At 42.6% G+C, this 19,846-nt stretch overlaps 1 protein-coding gene across 1 annotated transcript in view; it reads right to left on the reverse strand.

The window, feature by feature from the left end:
- The window catches only part of ST3GAL3 (ST3 beta-galactoside alpha-2,3-sialyltransferase 3), a 222,320-nt gene that overhangs the window by 105,944 nt on the left and 96,530 nt on the right, over window positions 1-19,846 (reverse strand). Inside the window, exon 3 of the mRNA XM_052636613.1 lies at window positions 10,248-10,295. Within this exon, the coding sequence (XP_052492573.1) occupies window positions 10,248-10,295 (48 nt within the window). The remainder of the gene's footprint in view (window positions 1-10,247; window positions 10,296-19,846) is intronic.

Raw genomic sequence — 19,846 nt, forward strand, 5'->3', positions numbered from 1 at the left:
TGAAGTGATGGGACCAGATACCATGATCTTAGCTTTTTGAATGTTAAGTTTCAAGCCAGCCTTTTCACTCTCCTCTTTCACTTTCATCAAGAGGCTGTTTAGTTCCTCTTTGCTTTCTGCCATTAGAGTGGTATCATCCGCATATCTGAGGTTGCTGATATTTCTCCCTGCAATCTTTTTTTTTTTAATTCTAAAAACACCCAGTGTGATTATGGTACTCTGTACTGTGCTTAGGCTTGAGTTCATATTCCTTAACTCATATTCCTTGGCAGGTAAGGCTTTTTCATACCTTGGTCTTTTTTTTTTTTTTAATTTTTAAAATTAATTTATTTTTTAATTGAAGGATAATTGCTTTACAGAATTTTGTTGTTTTCTGTCAAACATCAACATGAATCAGTCATAGGTATACATTATGTCCTGTCCCTCCCTGCAATCTTGATTCTAGCTTATGATTCATCCAGCCTAGCATTTCGCATATAAGTTAAATAAGGGTGACAATATACAACCTTGTTGTATTCTTTTCCCGGTTTTGAACTAGTCAGTTATTCCATTTCCAGTTCTGTTGCTTCTTGAGCTGTATACAGGTCTCTCAAGAGACAAGTAAAGTGGTCTGGTAATCCCTACTCTTTAAGAATTTTCCAGTTTGCTGTGATCCACACAGTCAAAGACTTTCATGTAGTCAATGAAGCAGAAATAGATGTTTTTCTGGAATCCCCTTGCTTTCTCTATGATCCAGTGAACGTTGGCAATTTGATCTCTAGTTAGTTCCTCTGCCTTTTATTTTTTTTAATTGATTAATTTATTTTAATTGGAGGCTAATTACAATATTGTAGTGGTTTTCGACACACGTTGACATGAAGCAGCCACGGGTATACATGTGTTCCCCATCCTGAACCCCTCTCCCACCTCCCTCCCCATCCCATCCCTCAGGGTCATCCCAGTGCACCAGCCCTGAGCACCCTGTCTTATGCATCAAACCTGGACTGGCAATCTGTTTCACATATGATAATATACATGTTTCAGTGCTATTCTCTCAAATCATCCCCCATCCCTCTGCTTTTTCTAAACTCAGCTTGTACATCTGAAGTTCTTGGTTTACGTACTGCTGAAGTCTAGCTTGAAGGAGTTTGAGCATAACCTTAACTAGCATGGGGGCTTCCCTGGGGGCTCAGTTCGTAAAGAATCTGCCTGCAATGCAGGAGACCTGGGTTTGACTCCTGGGTCAGAAAGATCTGCTGGAGAAGGGATAGGATACCCACTCCAGTATTCTGGCCTGGAGAATTCCTGGGTCTTTTCCTGGGTTGAAGAGTCAGACAGACTGAGCGACTTTCACTTTTTCACTTTAAATAGCATATGAAATGAGTGCATTGTATGGTAATTTGAACGTTCTTTATCATTGCCTTTCTTTGGGATTGGAATGAAAACAGACCTTTTCCATGCCTGTGGCCACTGCTGAGTTTTCCAAATTTGTTGACATATTGACTGCAGCACTTTAACAGCATCATTTTAAGGATTTTTAAATAGTTCAGCTAGAATTCCATCACCTCCACTAGTTTTGTTTGTCATAATGCTTCCTAAGGCCCACTTGACTTCACATTCCAGGATGTCTGGCTCTAGGTGAGTGACCACACCACCTTTTTGTATAGTTCTTCTGTGTATTCTTACCATTTCTTCTTAACCTCTTCTTGTTAGGTCCTTACTGTTTCTGTTCTTCATCGTGCCCATCCTTGCATGAACTGTTCCATTGGTATCTCCAATTTTCTTGAAGAGATCTCTAGTCTTTCCCATTCTATTGTTTCCCTCTATTGCTTTGCATTGTTCATTGAAGAAGGCCTTCTTATCTCTCCTTGCTATTCTCTGGAACTCTGCATTCAGTTGGATATATCTTTCCCCTTCTCCCTTGCTTTTCACTTCTCTTTTTTCCTCAGCTATTTGTAAGGCCTCCTCCAACAATCACTTTGCCTTCTTGCTGCTTTTGTTTTCTTCACACTTCTATTTCTTTGGGATGATTTTGGTCACTGCCTCCTATACAATGTTATGAACCCATGTCCATAGTTCTTCAGGCACTCCACCAGATCTAATTCCTTGAATCTATTCATCACCTCCGCTATATAATCGTAAGGGATTTGATTTAAGTCCTACCTGAATGGCCTAGTGGTCATTTTCCCTAATTCCTTCAATTTAAGCCTAAATTTTGCAATAAGGAGTTGATGATCTGAGGTCTTGTCTTGTTGACTGTATAGAGCTTCTCCATCTTTGGCTGCAAAGACTATAATCAATTTGATTTCAGTATTGACCATTTGGTGATATCCACGTGGAGTCGTCTTTTGTGTTGTTGGAAGAGGGTGTTTGCTATGACCGATGCGTTCTCTTGACAATACTCTGTTAGCCTTTGCCCTGCTTCATTCTGTACTCCAAGGCCAAATTTGCCTGTTATCCCAGGTATATCTTGACTTCATTCTTTTGCATTCCAATCCCCTATGATGAAAAGGACGTCTGTTTTTTTGGTGTTAGTTCTAGAAGGTCTTGTAGGTCTCCATAGATAGAACTGGTCAACTTCAGCTTCTTCAGCATCAGTGTTTGGGGCATAAACTTGGACTACTTTTCACTTTCTGCCAATAGATGTTGATGTTGAATGGTTTGCCTTGGAAATGAACTGAGATCATTCTGTCATTTTTGAGACTGCATCCAAGTACTGCATTTCAGACTCTCTGGTTGACTGTGAGAGCTACTCCATTTCTTCTAAAGGATTCTTACCTACAGTAATAGATACAATGATCACCTGAATTAAATTCACCTGTTTCTGTCCACTTTGGCTCACTGCTTCCTAAGATGTCTATCTTCGCTCTTGCCATCTCCTGCTTGATCATGTCCAATTCACCTTGACTCATGGCCCTAACATTCCAGGTTCCTATGCCATATTGTTGTCTACAGCAACAGACTTTATTTTCACCACCAGACACGTCCACAACTGAGCATCGCTTCTGCTCGGACCCAGCCGCTTCATTCTTTCTGGATCTATTAGTAATTGCCCTCCGTTCTTCCCTAGTAGAACGCTGGACATCTTATGACCTGAGGGGCTCATCTTCCAGTGTCACATATTTTGCCTTTTCATACTGTTCACGGGGTTCTCACGACAAGAATATGGGAGTTGTTTGCCATTCCCTCCTCCGGTGGACCACGTTTTGTCAGAACTTTTCACTATGACCCATCTGTCTTGGATGGCCTTGCACAGCACACCTCATGGTTTCATTGAGTTATGCAAGCCCCTTCACCACAACAAGGCTGTGATCCATGAAGGGGATCCCAAGAGAAGACACCTGGGCAAGTGACAGCCTTTCCTCAAGATAATTCTGGTTTTGCTCTAATTCAGATAAATGGGAAAAAGACTTTGCTTAATATATCAGGTACTTATAAAAATCAATAAGGTTTCAATTTTAAAAATAAACTGAAAACAAAATTTCCCCAAAGAGTTAGTTTCAAAGTTGAATACTGTTTCAAAAATCTGGTTTTACCCTGCCATCAAAAAGAAAACCTCATTAATTTGCCAATACCTGTTGCTTTTTTTCCATGTGGCCATAACCTTGGGAACTATCCTGCTACTCCTTACCAGATATGCGCTAAGACACCTTCAGACACACAGTGAATCCATGTTTTGGCTGATTCTTCCTCCAGAGAGGCCAGAGGATGTTTTCCCCTTGTTGCAAACTGAAAAGTCAGGGCCAAGTAGGAACAAAACATAAACCAGGGACGAGGATGAGTGTAATGCCCTTCTGCAGCAAGTCACATAACTTACTTGTTGAGAGCTGAAATGTCTTCTTCACCACATAGTTTTGTATAGTAACCATGATTCTATTTATGGGTTATTTTCGAATGGCATCTTAAGTTGTGTTTTATACACTCATACAGACTAATTGCACATTAAACATCTAAGAACATACTGTGCTTCTAAATAAATTATATCCCTCCTTTCCATGGTTCTTTTGGACTATCTCTTGTTTTCTCTCTTTGTTAAGAAACATAAGCACCAGAAATATTTCCCATTTAGTCTGTAGTTTAAGAAAATGTAACTGCATGAGTCCAGTGATGACAAATAGCAACTGACACTGGGGTTCAGGTCGCAGAGCCAAGAGGGAGCGGAGTCCCTCTGGTGATTCCATGCCCTGTCAAATGGGACAGCCTCTCCCATCTCCAGCTGTCTATGCCAGGCAGTAAGGCAGACCTGGCGTTGTCACATCTCCCGGGGTTTTTTAAGTCAAGAATTTGGATCTTTTATGGTAAAATTCCTCGGTTTGTAAATACTGGCAATAGATTCAAGAAAAAATTCAAGATTATGAGGATCAGCTGAAGTATGTCCATGGCCTGAATGCAGGCAGCAGTGTAAACTCTGTCTTACACTGGCAGATACGTTGGCTACAGAGGACATGGCCTGTATTCCCAGAATTTGTTGCAGAAAAGGATGTATGAATATGCTGGTGTGGGGTGGCTTTAGGTCCTTTCCTAAAGAGCTGCCCAGCAGGCTGTTGGGTCCTCAACAGACAGAAATAAATGCAGATTCCGAGAGTCCCAGGAGCTACACCAGGAGTGAGTGACAAGGCTCTGGCGAATGCACTGCTCACATCAGGGGACCTCCAAGGGAGAGGTCCCCAGCTGGAGGGGGTCTGCAAAACATCTACAAGAGACCCCACGAGAGTCACCTTTACACACTGGCCAGTCCAGGGAGTGCCCACACTATCTTATGTCTTCTCTGCTCATCCTCTCTCTCCCTTCCTTTCCAGTTCCACAGAGGTTCAAAATCACAGCTGGCAACTGGCGTACAAGTGGAAAGAGGAGGACAAATAGGGTGCAGACCCGTCCTGGGTCAGCATCACTGCTTCTAAACCCTTCGCTGGGAGGGGAGTCGCTGCGGCTCTGAATGAGCTGAAAGCTATGCTATTACGTAAGGCGGGACACTAATTTTGGAATTGGTGACTCAATACGACCATGGGATTTCTATTACCTCAGAGGTACCAAAAAATTCTCTGGACCTCCCACGCTGAAAACATCTTAAGGGGACACAGAGAGACCAATGAAAGTGGCTGTGATTAACCCCTGGTGTTTCCCGCATGTTCAACATACTGGTTGCACTAACTTAAGTAAATACAGCTATTCAGAGGTTCACATAACCAAAGTGTGGGAAGGGCCCGGGTGCAGGGTTTCAGAGATGACCAAAAGTGACTGGAATGCCAGCATACCTCCCTCGGTCAGCTTCACTCTCCCCACTAGCTTAGTCAGGATACAAATTCTCAACTCTGTTTCCTCTTAGGAAGACTCTTGGGTTCTGTTTGGGTTCTCCTTTCCTGTGCTGTGGTCTGGAAATCTTGTCTAGGCCATTGGCTCGGGCAGTTATAGGGTTTATCTCATGTATTTCCCTTCTTTCAAATGCAGGGTCCTGTGCCATCTATAGTTCAGTGTCTGAAAGAACTCTTCTTTCCCATATAGTTTGTCTACTTTTCAGTTGTTTCTCCTTTTTTTCACTTTTTCTTATCTGCTCTAGACTTCACCATGCTTAACTGTTCAGTTTAGCCTGTCCCAATGATCTTCCCATTATACCCATACCAAATCTCTCTGCCCAACCCTTTCTCCTGAGCTCCAGACTTGGGCATCCAGCTGACATCTCTACTTTGATACCTATAGTGACCTGAAACTCAGGCTGCCTCACAGAGTTCATTTTCACCACCTCCACACATGCAAAGGCTCCTCCTGTATGCCCTGCCTTAATGAATGGTACCACTTTTCACACAGATTATCTTACTGTATACAAACGTGTTCCTGAAGTAGCATATGAGTTCAGCTTATACAATGGAAATGCTATTTTGAGTGCACCAACTCTTCAGGGAAAATTCACCTCTGGGGAAGCTGGCAGTAAAGCCCAGTTCTCACTGGCAGTCAACTGATGCCAAATCTGCAGTAAGAATGGAAGATCCTGGGACTCCCCAGTCATCAGACACAGCACATGCTGATGTACATACACAGCTGAAGGTCCTCTCTCGCAGGTGTCAGAGCAGCAATACCACAGCTGCACAGTGAAGGAGAGGTGTTTAGTCTGGAACTTTAGGCTGCCTGCCCCAGCTAGGCTGGAGAGCCTGGCATTATAAAAACCCCTAACCAAGGAGTGCATGTGCGTCCCTTGCCTGGCTCCAGGCATGTAGTGGCACAAACGATGCACGTCTCTGTTCTTCTCTTCCTGCACCTGTACCAAGTCGGACTTGTGAATGCATAAAGTGCCTGTTCAAATGCTTCAAGCCTTGAAATTTCAAAGCAGTAAGTTGATGTGCTGAACTCATATAAAGTCCTAGCAGGTTCAGAAATCAGACATAGACAAAAGGAGGCCATGCACTAAAGTGTGTATGTACCTAATAATGTCTATCAGGCAAAATTAAAAGAATTACATGGAGAACGACACAACGGGTCTCCTGTCTTCATAATGGGAAACTCACAGACCACTGAAAAACCAGGCTCACACAGTCAGTGAGAAAGCAGATGATCTGAACAGAACAATGAATAAATAGATCTGAACTAGCTGAAAAACAGAGTACCTTACCCCTGACAAGTGGAGAACGCAATTCTCTTCAAGCATATTTGGAAACTATGAAAACTGACCACCTGAGAGGCATAAATGCCAAGATAAAAATTAATAAATGCTGAAACAAGCTCAAGTTTTTAACTTAAAAACTTAAAAACATTTTTGTTTTATAGCAATTTGAAATTTTAATACATTCCATACCACTTTGTATTTAATTTTATCATAATTGTGTAATGTAAAGGAAATTAAAAATGTTTTCATAATTCCCTGTCTAAATAACCCTGAGTCCCCTCCTGCTTATCTTAGCAGGGGGTCCAGATAGTATCACCTTCTACTTATGCTCTCATGTATAAGTGGCTGGGGTATTGACTATATAGTAACATCCTCTTCAAAGATGAAGGGGGGGAGCTCCCTGAAACAAAGTGTCCTATTCTAGCCCCATTCTCAAGCCACTGAGCCCCAAAATGGACTTTCAAGGAATACAGGTGCACAATTGTGAGCCAATTGTGTGAATGGCCCTTTCAGTTCCTAGTGGCCCACCTCCTCTGATCACTGTAAAAAGCCACCACAAATTCCCATGCACAGTCACTGTGCTTTGAAAACAAAGCAGATGCTTAGGCTGATGACAACAGTGAATATTCCCCAGGAAGGCCAGCTTAAGGAATATTACTGAAGTAGATGAAGTTTAGTATAAAGGATAAAAACATGGCCTTGATTCTATCAGAAAACTACAGCACTTCATATTAGAATGCACAAAAGTTAGAAAAGCAGGATAGGCCATTGGGCAAGAAAAGTCCAAGTACATAAGAGAAGAACTCTGCTGCCAGATCTTTTTTCAAGGGGGTCTTTGGCTCCAGTCTCTGAGCTATGATGAATTGCTAAGTGCAAAGAGTATAGGGGTAAATGGAATGAGGACCTATCCTAACTAAAATAGATCCCTCTTTTCTAAAGAAAAAGCACTGTACAGCCTCCAATAAAAGTCACAGGCTATATTAAACATAAGTAATGTATGTCCTGGCTTGGGTGGAGGAGGAAGTTGGCAACAGTTGCAAATGGACTGTGGGACATGCCAGACAAAGGGATGAACTGAGGGAATCTGTATTTACTGAGCATCTACTGTGAATTCACACTGCTTTCAGAACTTTCACCAGCACTCTCAGTTTAACTCTTACAACTCCTACGAGGTGGGTATTTTCTGCATTTTACAGAGGAGGGAACAGAGTCTTGGAGACGAGAAATAACATGTTCAGGATCCCCAGCCAGTACATGGACCAGCTGGGGTGTTGTTGAACCAACCCAGGTTTGACTTTGCAGCTTCTTGTCTTTACATTATGCTACACTGACTCTCTGAGGAAATAAGAAAAGCAGACCCTCATATTAGGAGAGCTGCCATGAGAGCAATTATCTACTTCTACCTCCCACTCCTGGCTCCAGGGTGGTGTCAGAAGGCCTGGCCACGCCCACACACGAACCCTAGGAGTCCCACAGAGGCCCAAGAGGGGCTGGCCAAAGTGCAAACAGCTCCCACATCAAGCCAGGAAAATAAATCATAATGCAGGATCAATTAATCAAAGACAAACTAAAATAGGAAAAGCAGTTATATAAAATAAACACAGAAAGAATTCACTGACCTGGACTAAATTAACTGACCCAGTAAAGTAAGGTTCACCAACTGAAGCCCAATCTCAAATGGGTGTACACTGGCGTGGGGGAGGACGGAGGCCTAGCGAGCAGGTCCTGATAGGACGCAAGGAGCAAGCGTCTTTTAATTTCACGGCTGCGATTACCATCTGCAGTGATTTTGGAGCCCCCGAAAATATAGTCTGCCACTGTTCCCACTGTTTCCCCATCTATTTCCCATGAAGTGATGGGACTGGATGCCATGATCTTAGTTTTCTGAATGTTGAGCTTTAAGCCAACTTTTTCACTCTCCTCTTTCACTTTCATCAAGAGGCTCTTTAGTTCTTCACTTTCTGCCATAAGGGTGGTGTCATCTGCATATCTGAGGTTACTGATATTTCTCCCAGCAATCTTGATTCCAGCTTGTGCTTGAAATGCTAATTTGCATTTCCCTAGGTACTAATACAATTGAAGACCTTTTCATTGGGTTATTAACCATCTGGATTCCTCTTTTGTGAAGGGCCTATTTGGGTGTTTTGCTTGTTTCTACACAGGGTTGCTTCTTTATTCACATTGATCTTTTTAGCTCTTTATTCTGGAAACAAGCCCTTTGTTGGCTATTTATGTTATAGACATATTTTTTTTCACTCTGCCTTTTCACTCTCTTAATGGTATCTTTTGATTAATAGAAGTTTTACTTTGTAATAAAGTTGTAATGTAGTAAATTGTAATAAATGTAATAAAATTGATTCATCAATCAATAAAATTGATTCACAACTTTATGCCTATTTCAAAACTCTTTCTATCTGTCCATTCTGTCTTAAAGCATTTCAGTGGAGTATCAAGTATCAAGGTATGAGACAGCAAGATGGCAAGGCAGAGAGTATAGGATCTAGGGTTAGACAGATATGAGTGGCCTTGGACAGGGTACTTTGACTCTTGAGTATTAGGTTTCTTCATCTATAATTAAAGATGTACTTACTATCCACCTTGCAAGAAGTGTGTAAAGCACTTGGCTTTGGTGTTTTTAGTGCTGGCACACAGTAGGCCCTCAGTAAACAGTGGTAGCTGAGATTATATTCTCTGATCGTCTTCCCCCTCATCCACATTGCTACAGTGGCCTGAACCTCATGGATGCATTGTGAAACATCAATCTATTGCAGTCAACCACAGCAAAATGGGTTAATTGCCTTTAACAGGCCAGCGAAGTCTCCCTGTTACTCACAGGCAGCACCTATGGTACAAGGACCACCATCTTCAAGTAAAAATTAAGACCCGATGCATGGAGATGCTCTCTTCATGAGGTAAAGTCATTCTGGGGCTCCCATACGGATGCAATGGCAGCAAGCTGAAGAATCAGTATCTTCCCTTTCTGTTCACTGCCAGCAGCAGAGTGCTGTGGGGCAGGCAGAAAGCCTGAGATAGGAGAGAGCTGGGCTCCACTAAGACTGGGTGATCTGAGTCAAAGTGGTGGGTGTGCCAATTTCTGTGCCCTGCACTGTCGACACAGGGAAGCATGCAAGTGCTTCAGCATGTGTGCACGGTGCCGTGCCCCGACACACAGGAGGTGTACACCCAGGAGGTGTGTATTTGAGTTATATGGGGTGTGCCTGTGAACCTGCAATAGGGTGTGTGTCCTCAGGAAGCTGTGATGCCCTCACCAGCCCAGCACGTTCCTGGAGACCCTGATGGTCCACTGCTCCTGTGTGCCCAGAGCTTGGTGTCTTTCAGTGGCCTCTGCCCATCTCTCTCTGCAACAGGATGTGTGCACAGGAAACAGACATCTTTTCTATGACCCTGGACCACCCTGAATGAGGAGGGAGCATCTACTGCAGACTCTTCGCTGCACACGTTTAAAGCAACTGGCAAAGTCCTCTGGATGCTGCATCCCACTGCTGTTTCCCAGACCACAGGTCCCTAGAAAAGCTTCTTGAGACCTTCCCACAATACTGAGATATTCCAGTGCCCTCCCCAACATCCCCTCCCCGACCTCATTAGGCTCCACTTCAACTGTGGCCTGTGCTGAGAGCAGAAAGGATGACAGAGGGGGAGGGATTGGTACCTGAGCCTAGCGTTTGTCCCGCGGAGTCAAAGGAAAGAACCACTGAATCTGCAACACAAGAGGACAAGTTCATTTCTTTCTCCTTCTTACAGTAAAAACAAAACAAAAACAAACAAAAAAAGCAAGCTCTCACTGGCATTGCCCAAACCCTCTCCCAAGGAAAGGTCAACAGGACTGGAATCAGCTGCACAGAGAGCCTCCACAGGTCCATCCCACCCATCCGCTGGGCCAGGAGGCCCTGCCGAGCCCAGCCCCAGCCTCCTGCCACTGGGAGGAACATCTCAGGGCAGAGACATGCCCCAAATTCTTCAGAAGCATTTCCTGCCAAATTAGGGGACAAATTTACTTCTTTTTCCTTTGCACAGTGGAAATAAAATTAAAGCAAAAGAAAACGTCTCTCCTGCATCTGGTTAAAGGCACCAACATTTTCCTTTGATTTACTTTCTTTTCCTATTATTATATCCAGTTGTTTATTATTTCCTCCCCCAAAAGGCATCAAGTGACTTATAGGAATTTACAGTATACACTGGAATTTTAAAAATGAAGAAATCAAAGGAAGGAAAAATACTATATAGTCAGGGGAATGTTAGTGCACAAAATGCATGCCATGAGGACGTAACCAAACACTACAGGTTGACTCAAAGAAGTCTGAGCTCCCAAACAGCTAAATAAAGGAGAACATGAACAAGATTGAGGGCTCACAGTATATTCATTCACTCATTTATTCAACTGTTCAGTAAATATTTATTGAGCATCTACTATGTGCAAAATACTATACTATGCCTTTGCAATCCAGACACACACAAAAATGCATGATCTCTACCCTCACGGATCTGCCATCAGTCTAAGAGAAAAAACGTTACCCGACAACAACTTATTCAACTGAAAACTGATGAAGTAAAAACAATAACAACAAAGAATATGGGAAAAGCACTAAAAGTTTGGAAGGGGAGTGTATATTGGTTAGGGAAGGCTTCCCTAAAGAAGTGACACCTGAACTGCAAGCTGATGGATATGCAGGATACGTAGAGGTTAAACCTGACACGAAGGGAAGGGGCATTCCAGGCAGAGGGTGTCCTGTGTGGAGACCTGAAGCAGGACTGGACAGGGTGCCTCAGAGCAACTAGAAGTAGAAAAGCAAATACTATATAGTGATCAGAAAGAAATTCCTCTTACAGGTCTTAATAAATGGAGATGCTGCACCATGTTGAAGACTGTTAACTTCTGTAACATTTCTATTATAAGATAAATAACTGAATCTTTTATGGCTGTTTCCTACAACAGAAGCCAATACAAATGATGGCATAAAGCCAACACACAGCTCAGTAAATGCAAATTATTAATACAAGGGACACCAAGACAATTTAAGGTCCAACATAACCCCAGAGACCCCAGACTCAAAAGGGACCATATTCAAAAGGCTCACTCACTATAAAGGAATGCTAGCTGGCTGCCTATAGGAACAGCATCTGCACCCCAGGGAGCATCCCACCCCAGCAGGATCCTCCAGATCTCCAGGTATACATCATTTTCTTTGTTCTGTACATGGAAATCTGACACAAGAGTTATCAAAACTGGAAGTTACATCTGTCCCACTGCTAGACTATAAGCGCCATAAAGACAGACACTATGGATGCTTTGTTCACTGATATGTTACCAGAATAAGACCTGGTGCGTGCTCAGTCACTTAGTCATGTCCAACTCTTTGCCATCCTATGGACTGTAGCCTACTAGGCTCCTCTGTCCATAGGAATTCTCCAGGCAAGAATACTGCAGTTTCCCTGCTCTCCTCCAGGGGATCTTCCCTGACCCAGGGATTGAACCTCCATCTCTTATGTCTCCTGCATTGGCAGGCAGGTTCTTTACCATTAGCGCCACCTTTGCCTTTTGTGTATATCTGCCTATCCTTCTTTTGCTGGGAGTGTTCCGATAGCCCCCTTATCCACACTTTTAACCTCCAACTTAGCCTACTTCCATCATCTTTTATACTGCTGCATGACTTTTCTAAAAAGTATACCTGACTACCACTTTGCTCTTGGTTAAAATGCTTCAGTGGCTTTCTCTAGTCTGAAAGATAAAGTTCAAGCTCTGACCTTCAAGGTCTTTACCATTCTGGCTCATTTATGACCTGTAATATACCCCATGTTCCAGATAGGCTAAACTGTTTCTATTTTTCCAAAGAGATCTTCACCTTCATGTTTTCAGACGTCTGACATACTGTTTTCTCTGCCCGCCTGCATAGAAAATCTCCCACTTTTCTATTAAGACCCAGAGAGATCATCTCCCCCTCTTAAAGCCTTCTCTGGTCAGTTCTGCCCCTGCTCTTCAGGCCACCACTGCACTGCTATTATGACGTTTGTCACAGTACATTATAATCCTGTTTTCACTCTTGCTCTTCTCTCATTAAACTGCACGTCCCCTGAGGACAAGGACTGTCTATTCATTTTGAGGCTTTGACGTCAAGTGCACTGACTGACACACAGAAAGTGGTCAACATGCTCATTAAACAAAGGAATAAACCAGTAAACGTCTTCGCTTCCTTTCAAAGGTGATGTTATCTGAGTGATATTTCACAAACTGGTGTGGGGAGAGATCTATTCTGCACAGAGATTCTCATTCAATTCAAGTCAACCTTGAAATGTCCTTGTAGCAGAAAGATTCAGAGGTTCAAGTCCAGCCTCATCCTTGGAAGATGAAAGCATTCCCACGAAGCAGTGCAGGGGGAATAAGGAAAGGGCCCCAGGTGCTTTCTAGGTGAGGGATCACAGTCACCTGGAGGAGATTAGCAAAGCCTTTCTGAGAAGCTGACTGCACAGATGAGCAACAGTAACACCATCTCAAATTTTTATTGCAGTTGACAAGTATTTTTCCAATTGCAATTTACCATCTTTGTACACACAAGCAGTTCTGAAATAATCTCTTTCAAAGTTTTCAATCTTTTTCTAAAAGAAAAAAGGCTACACGTTAACTAAAAGACTAAAACTTTAAGAGTAAAAGGAAAAAAAAAGAACCTAAATGTGAACAATGGTTGTCTCTGGGTGAAAGAATTATAGATGACATTTATTCCTGCAGTTGTGAAAATTTTCTATAGTGAACATGTAACTTGTATTATCAGAGGGAAAAAAAGTTAGGAAAAAACTTTCTAATCCAGCTCTAGGATTTTAACCTCTAACTCATTGGTACCAAATGCAAAAGGATGGCAGGCTTGTCAAAAGTGCTGACAAGCTATTTGGCTTTTCCCTTTTCTTACAATGCATAACACTTAACTATACCTCAGTAACCTCAATTCCTAAATAGACCAGCTTTGAAAAAATTCTTTTCTTCTTCCTTCCTTCTCACAAATATTATCAGTGGCCTATTATGTGCCAGGTCTGGTGATACTAGAGATATGAGCTGGTCTATCTAATCTATCCTATCTGATCTATCCTATCCAGCAGATAGGAGCTTTCCCTTCTAGCCAAGGAAGCAGAGATGTTAATTGGCACTCAGAAGTAAAGCATGATAAGGATGTGCAAGAAGCAAGCACCAAACAGATAACAGTCTTACTAGAAAGAAAGAGTCAGAGTTTTTGTAAATATTATTTCCAGTGGTGGTGGAATGCTCCTAAGAGCGTGTGTCTTTAAACGGCAGAAGATGCAAGTGAGAGGGCAGAGATAGATCATGTTTTGTGTAATTTGGATGGATATTGCTTTGAGCATTTAAGGCAGAGATTTGAGAATCAGTTTGGCCATTCATTTTTTTGTGTTTATTCTGAAGGATATAAGATCATTTGAGCTATAAACCACTTTGACAGCTAAAGGGAAAATTCAGTATTCAACAAATTGAAAAGTTTGTTTTGCAAGAAGCAGAGCAAGAATATCCAGACTTCTCCCTCTCAGGCTAACAAATATGTCATTTTTATTTCAAGCAGCCCGGGCTCCAGCTGTTCCTGGCTCTGAGGCCAGAGGCAGCCATGTGGTGTGCTACACAAGTGACCAAACAGAATTCCAGACCAAAGCACAACAGAACATCGCTACACATGACTTTGTTCAGTGAGGAAACCTAGAATTGACTAGAAACCTTTTATTATGGTTAGATGTTTCCTGTGTCTGGTTTCTGAAGTGGATAAAAAGAATATAAAGAGAGGACAGAGAACAGGGCCCAGTCTTTCCAGTCATTGGAGAGGCTTCCAAAAATCATATTATGGGGTGAATAAGCTATGTTTTGGGTACTACCTGTCATGGCACACACTCAACACATATATTCTGCTAGCCACCATAGGTATGCCCCAGAGATGGAAGAATGAGTGGGGAAAAAACTGTTCTGTCAGGTAGCTTACAACCTAACAGTTAAAATAAAAACATATATAAAGCTAAGCGTTATATAGTTAACAATACCATACTGTATACCTGAAGTTTCTTGAGACAGTAGATATTAAATGTTATCATCACACACATACATGCAAAAAGGTAACTATGTGAGGTGATGGATGTGCTAACCAGCCTTATTGTAGTAATCGTTTCACATTATATACATCTTTCAAACAATCACATTGTACGCCTTAAACTTACACAACGCTATTTGTCAATAATAACTCAATAAAGCTGAGACATTATTTTGCTGACAAAGATCCATCTAGTCAAAGCTATGGATGTAGTCATGTATGGGTGTGAGAGCTGGACTATAAAGAAGGCTGAGTGCTGAAGAATTGATGCTTTTGAACTGTGGTGTTGGAGAAGACTCTTGAGAGTCCCTTGGACTGCAAGGAGATCCAACCAGTCCATCCTAAAGGAAATCAACGCTGAATATTCATTGGAAGGACAGATACTGAAGCTGAAGCTCCAATACGTTGGACGCCCCTAATACTGGGAAAGATTGAAGGCAGGAAGAGAAAGGGATGACAGAGGATGAGATGGCTGGATGGCATCACTGACTCAATGGACATGAGTCTGAACAAGCTCCAGGAGATGGTCTGGGAGGAGGCCTGGTGTGCTGCAGTCCATGGGGTCGCAAAGAGTCAGACACAACTGAGTGACTGAACTGAAACTGAAAGCTGAAGGGGGGAAGCTAAGTATAACGTATAGGTATGGAAATTAAGGGGGATATTTCATTGTTCATTAATTCAACATATTAATTAAGCAACTACTATATACCAGACTTAGGGATACAACGGTAAAGAAGAACAAAAATGCTTCTATTCTCAAGGAATTTATATTTTAATCAGGGAGATTGAAAAAAAACAGTAAATAAATGAACAAAATAATCTCTGACAGTGATAAGTGGCATGAAGAATATCCAATGATGTAACAGTGATCACAGGTGGAAGTACAGGCAATGCTAGATTGCGTATTTTGGGAAGACTTCTCTGAGGAGGCGACACATGACTGAGGCTGGAAGGAAGGAATCCACCAAGAAAAGACCAAAGGAAAAAGAGTTCCAGGTGGAAGGAAAGCAAGTACAGCAATCTTGGTGCATTTAAGAAACAGAGAGAAGGCCAGTGTTGCTGGAACACAGAGCATGAAGAACACAAGGCAGGTGTGACGTGGGGTCAGAGAGGAAGACAGGAGGCAAATCTGTAGGAACCCTTATGTAAGAGGCCATAGTGAGACATCTGTACTGTATTTCAATAGCAGGGAGAAGGCCCCGCTTAAAACTAGGGGAGAAACTGATCTGACTTATATTCTTAAACATTAATGTTCACTGCTATGCAGGAACTAAACTGACCATTCTGGCCACACAGTAAAAGGTAGACTAGAGAGAGAGAAAGAGAGACTGAAGGCCAGAAGATGGGTAGAAAAGAACGCAACGTTCCAGACGAGAAATGGGGGTGGCCTGAACCAAGGCAGTGGCAACAAGATTAAAAAACAAAAGCCAATGGATGCTAATAATGTTTAAAAGGGAACATTTCTAAGGCTAGTGACTTGTGGGATATGAGGAAGAGATTAGGAAGAAGGAGGATTACATAGATCTATATTCTGGGCTTGGGCATAGAGATGCTGCTCTTTGCTTAAATGGGAGTAGCCTGCATCTAAGCCACATGACCCTGCCTCTCCTCTGGTCAGACAACTGGACCACAGGTGAGCACCTGATCTACGAGAAGGCAATCCATAGACTGATCATCCGTCTAAAATGCAGACAGGTTCTACCTTTTACAGACTTGAGTTGGGATGCACAGAGCTGGGGGTGTTGGCAGGAAATACAAGCAAACAAGCAAATAAGAACAGAGGCTGGGAGGCTATGGACTGGACTTGATGCTGGGCCTTAGGGGCCCATGTTAGTGGCAGAGCATCAATTCTTCAACAGTGAAGAGCCACAACCCTGTTGTTGAGGACAAGACACCAGAGCTGCCTTGGATCCAGAATATTCTTTTGGTGCAGTCAGCTATCCCATGCATCATCTTTCCATGAGACCTTGAGATTTAGCTTTTAGTTCCTAGGGACTTGGCCTATATCTGAGATTCTCATTTTCAAGTCTCTTGCTATCTTGGAGCTGTCTATAGTTTGAGTGGACTCACTTCCTTTACCTTCCAGCCTGCACGCTTTAATATCCTGGAGCACTTTCTGCCTTCCCAATAACCTGCTACAAGCACAACTCATCCTAACAGTCTAAATCTCAGGAGAAGTAGAAGGCCCCACTTGGACACTGGGTATAATCTGTGTTTTCCGATCTAACTTCATGAAAGAGCTCTCAGTTTTGGGTATTTACTGTTCCATCAGCAAAACTGATACTTCAACCTGTGTCTTATTCTACTCTCTCCACTGCTTAGATTCTGAGGAAATCTAACTCCTAGTCTGAGCCCCTCGATTTACTCCCTTTCAATCCTAACCCCAAACAAACATAACATGAGTTTTGAAGATTCCTGAGATACGTAGAGAAATGAGATTCCTGAAGACACATGGAGGGGGGAGAAAAGCCTACGGACAGAAAGCGAAACACCAGCATTGATTTAGAAGAGTGGGGTATATGGAAGAGACATGAGTAAAATAATTAGAGATTGGAGTAGCAGGACACAGGAAGCCAGAGGAGGTGAGAACTGTTGGCAAAGAGGAGGAAGAAGCTGATGAATGAAAAGATACTGAAGAATCACTCACTGGGAAGGCATTTGCAACTTTAGTGGGACTGAACTATGAGCGGGTTAAGTGGAGGCTGTTGACTTAGTAGACTTATTTCAAGAAGTCTCTCCCTAGGTTTATGTCATTAATTTATCAAACATATACAGAGTTCTTCCAAACTCAAGAGACTCTGTGGAAAGATTAGACAAGGTCCCTGACAGGAAAGAATTTATGAACCATCAGAAGGAGAATACAAAGATATAAATAACGATATTACAAGCCTCTAGAGAAGTTGCCCTAGGAGTTAAGAGGCAAGAGGGAGAACTTTTTCTGGGAGAAACTGGGAAGACTTGAAGGAGAGGGTATTTGAGCTGGTGTGAAATAAGCTCATGGGACAGGCTGTGCTGGTCATGTGAGAACACTGAAGGGGAGGCATTGAAGCATGGAAAGCAAGGGGTGTGTGGTTTCGGGAAGGTAAAATTGTACCTAAATAATATATTAGGGTTTCTTTTAGAAGGTAAAAATGCATGTAACTAAAAGAGAACTAGTCAATACAACCTGTTTAGACTTTCAAAAAAGGCTTTGACACATCAAAGACTATTTTTAAAAAGTGAGTCACCATGAAATTGCAGAAGAAATTGCTATGTCATCCAGGAGACAAAAGGCACTTGGCTGAGGATCAGGGGCAGGACACCCCCTGGGGCATCAGCACCCACAGGGAGACCAGGAAGTCTGAGAGTAGCTAGATTTATTCTACCAACTGCTCTCTAAGAGGGTGGGGAAAGGGGGAAAGGGCGGCACCGCTTACAAACAGCTGTTGGTGCAATAGAAGGTGGGTTGAAAATGGTATGAGGGTGTGTGTTAAGACTGAGAGTGAGATGCTAGGATGAAGTTTGGAACTTCAGGGACCTGGGAAAGTGTTAGTCGTGGTGCCCTAGAAATAGGAAAGAGCTGGGTTTAGTGCACAAACCATAGTTTGCTGAACCTTGCTTTAGATTACATATACAACTTGCTCCCTTCCAAACCCCTCCAAATGACAGAAAAGGCCATCTGTTTGTTATAAATCAGAAATACGCAGGAACAGAGAATGGAGAGGAGACATCAGCAACAGAATTTTGGAAAGCAGATAAATAAGTGGAACTTACTTAGCAAAACCAGGAAAGGCAAATCCTACAGTAGTAGTGGGAAAAGCTGAAATATATCCTAAAATATACCACAGAACTCCCCAAAGGCTCAATCAATGGCAGCACCAGGTACCACTAGAAGTAGGAGAGAAGATGATATTAAAAAGAAGGAACCTTCCTCTTAAGTGTAGGCTGACAGCCAAGACCACAGGCATCAGAATAAAGTATCTAATATAATGATAGAGACCAAAACAAATGAAAAATAAATGCAATGTGGAAAAAGAGAAAACACATATGACAGTGAAAAAACTTTTTAAATCATTAAAAACCTCAGAGAGAAAATATTTTATTCAGGAAATAGATGCCATTTCTAAAAGAAAGGTCAGTTCAGTTCAGTTCAGTCGCTCAGGCGTGTCCGACTCTTTGCGACCCCATGAATCGCAGCACGCCAGGCCTCCCTGTCCATCACCAACTCCCAGAGTTCACTCAGACTTACGTCCATTGAGTCAGTGATGCCATCCAGCCATCTCATCCTCGGTCGTCCCCTTCTCCTCCTGCCCCCAATCCCTCCCAGCATCAGAGTCTTTTCCAATGAGTCAACACTTTACATGAGGTGGCCAAAATACTGGAGCTTCAGCTTTAGCATCATTCCTTCCAAAGAAATCCCAGGGCTGATCTCCTTCAGAATGGACTGGTTGGATCTCCTTGCAGTCCAAGGGACTCTCAAGAGTCTTCTCCAACACCACAGTTCAAAAGCATCAATTCTTTTGCGCTCAGCTCTCTTCACAGTCCAGCTCTCACACCCATACATGACCACAGGAAAAACCATAGCCTTGACTAGACGGACCTTAGTCGGCAAAGTAATGTCTCTGCTTTTCAATATGCTATCTACGTTGGTCATAACTTTCCTTCCAAGGAGTAAGCGTCTTTTAATTTCATGGCTGCAGTCACCATCCGCAGTGATTTTGGAGCCCCCCAAAATAAAGTCTGACACTGTTTCCACTGTTTCCCCATCTCTTTCCCATGAAGTGATGGGACCAGATGCCATGATCTTTGTTTTCTGAATGTTGAGCTTTAAGCCAACTTTTTCACTCTCCACTTTCACTTTCATCAAGAGGCTTTTGAGTTCCTCTTCACTTTCTGCCATAAGGGTGGTGTCATCTGCATATCTGAGGTTATTGATATTTCTCCCGGTAATCTTGATTCCAGCTTGTGCTTCTTCCAGCCCAGTGTTTCTCATGATGTACTCTGCATAGCAGTTAAATAAGCAGGGTGACAATATACAGCCTTGATGTACTCCTTTTCCTATTTGGAACCAGTCTGTTGTTCCATGTCCAGTTCTCACTGTTGCCCCCTGACCTGCATACAGGTTTCTCAACAGGCAGGTCACCTGGTCTGGTATTCCCATCTTTCAGAATTTTCCACAGCTTATTGTGATCTACAC

Source organism: Budorcas taxicolor, chromosome 3 (genome assembly GCF_023091745.1).
Source record: "Budorcas taxicolor isolate Tak-1 chromosome 3, Takin1.1, whole genome shotgun sequence".
Lineage (NCBI taxonomy): Eukaryota > Metazoa > Chordata > Mammalia > Artiodactyla > Bovidae > Budorcas > Budorcas taxicolor.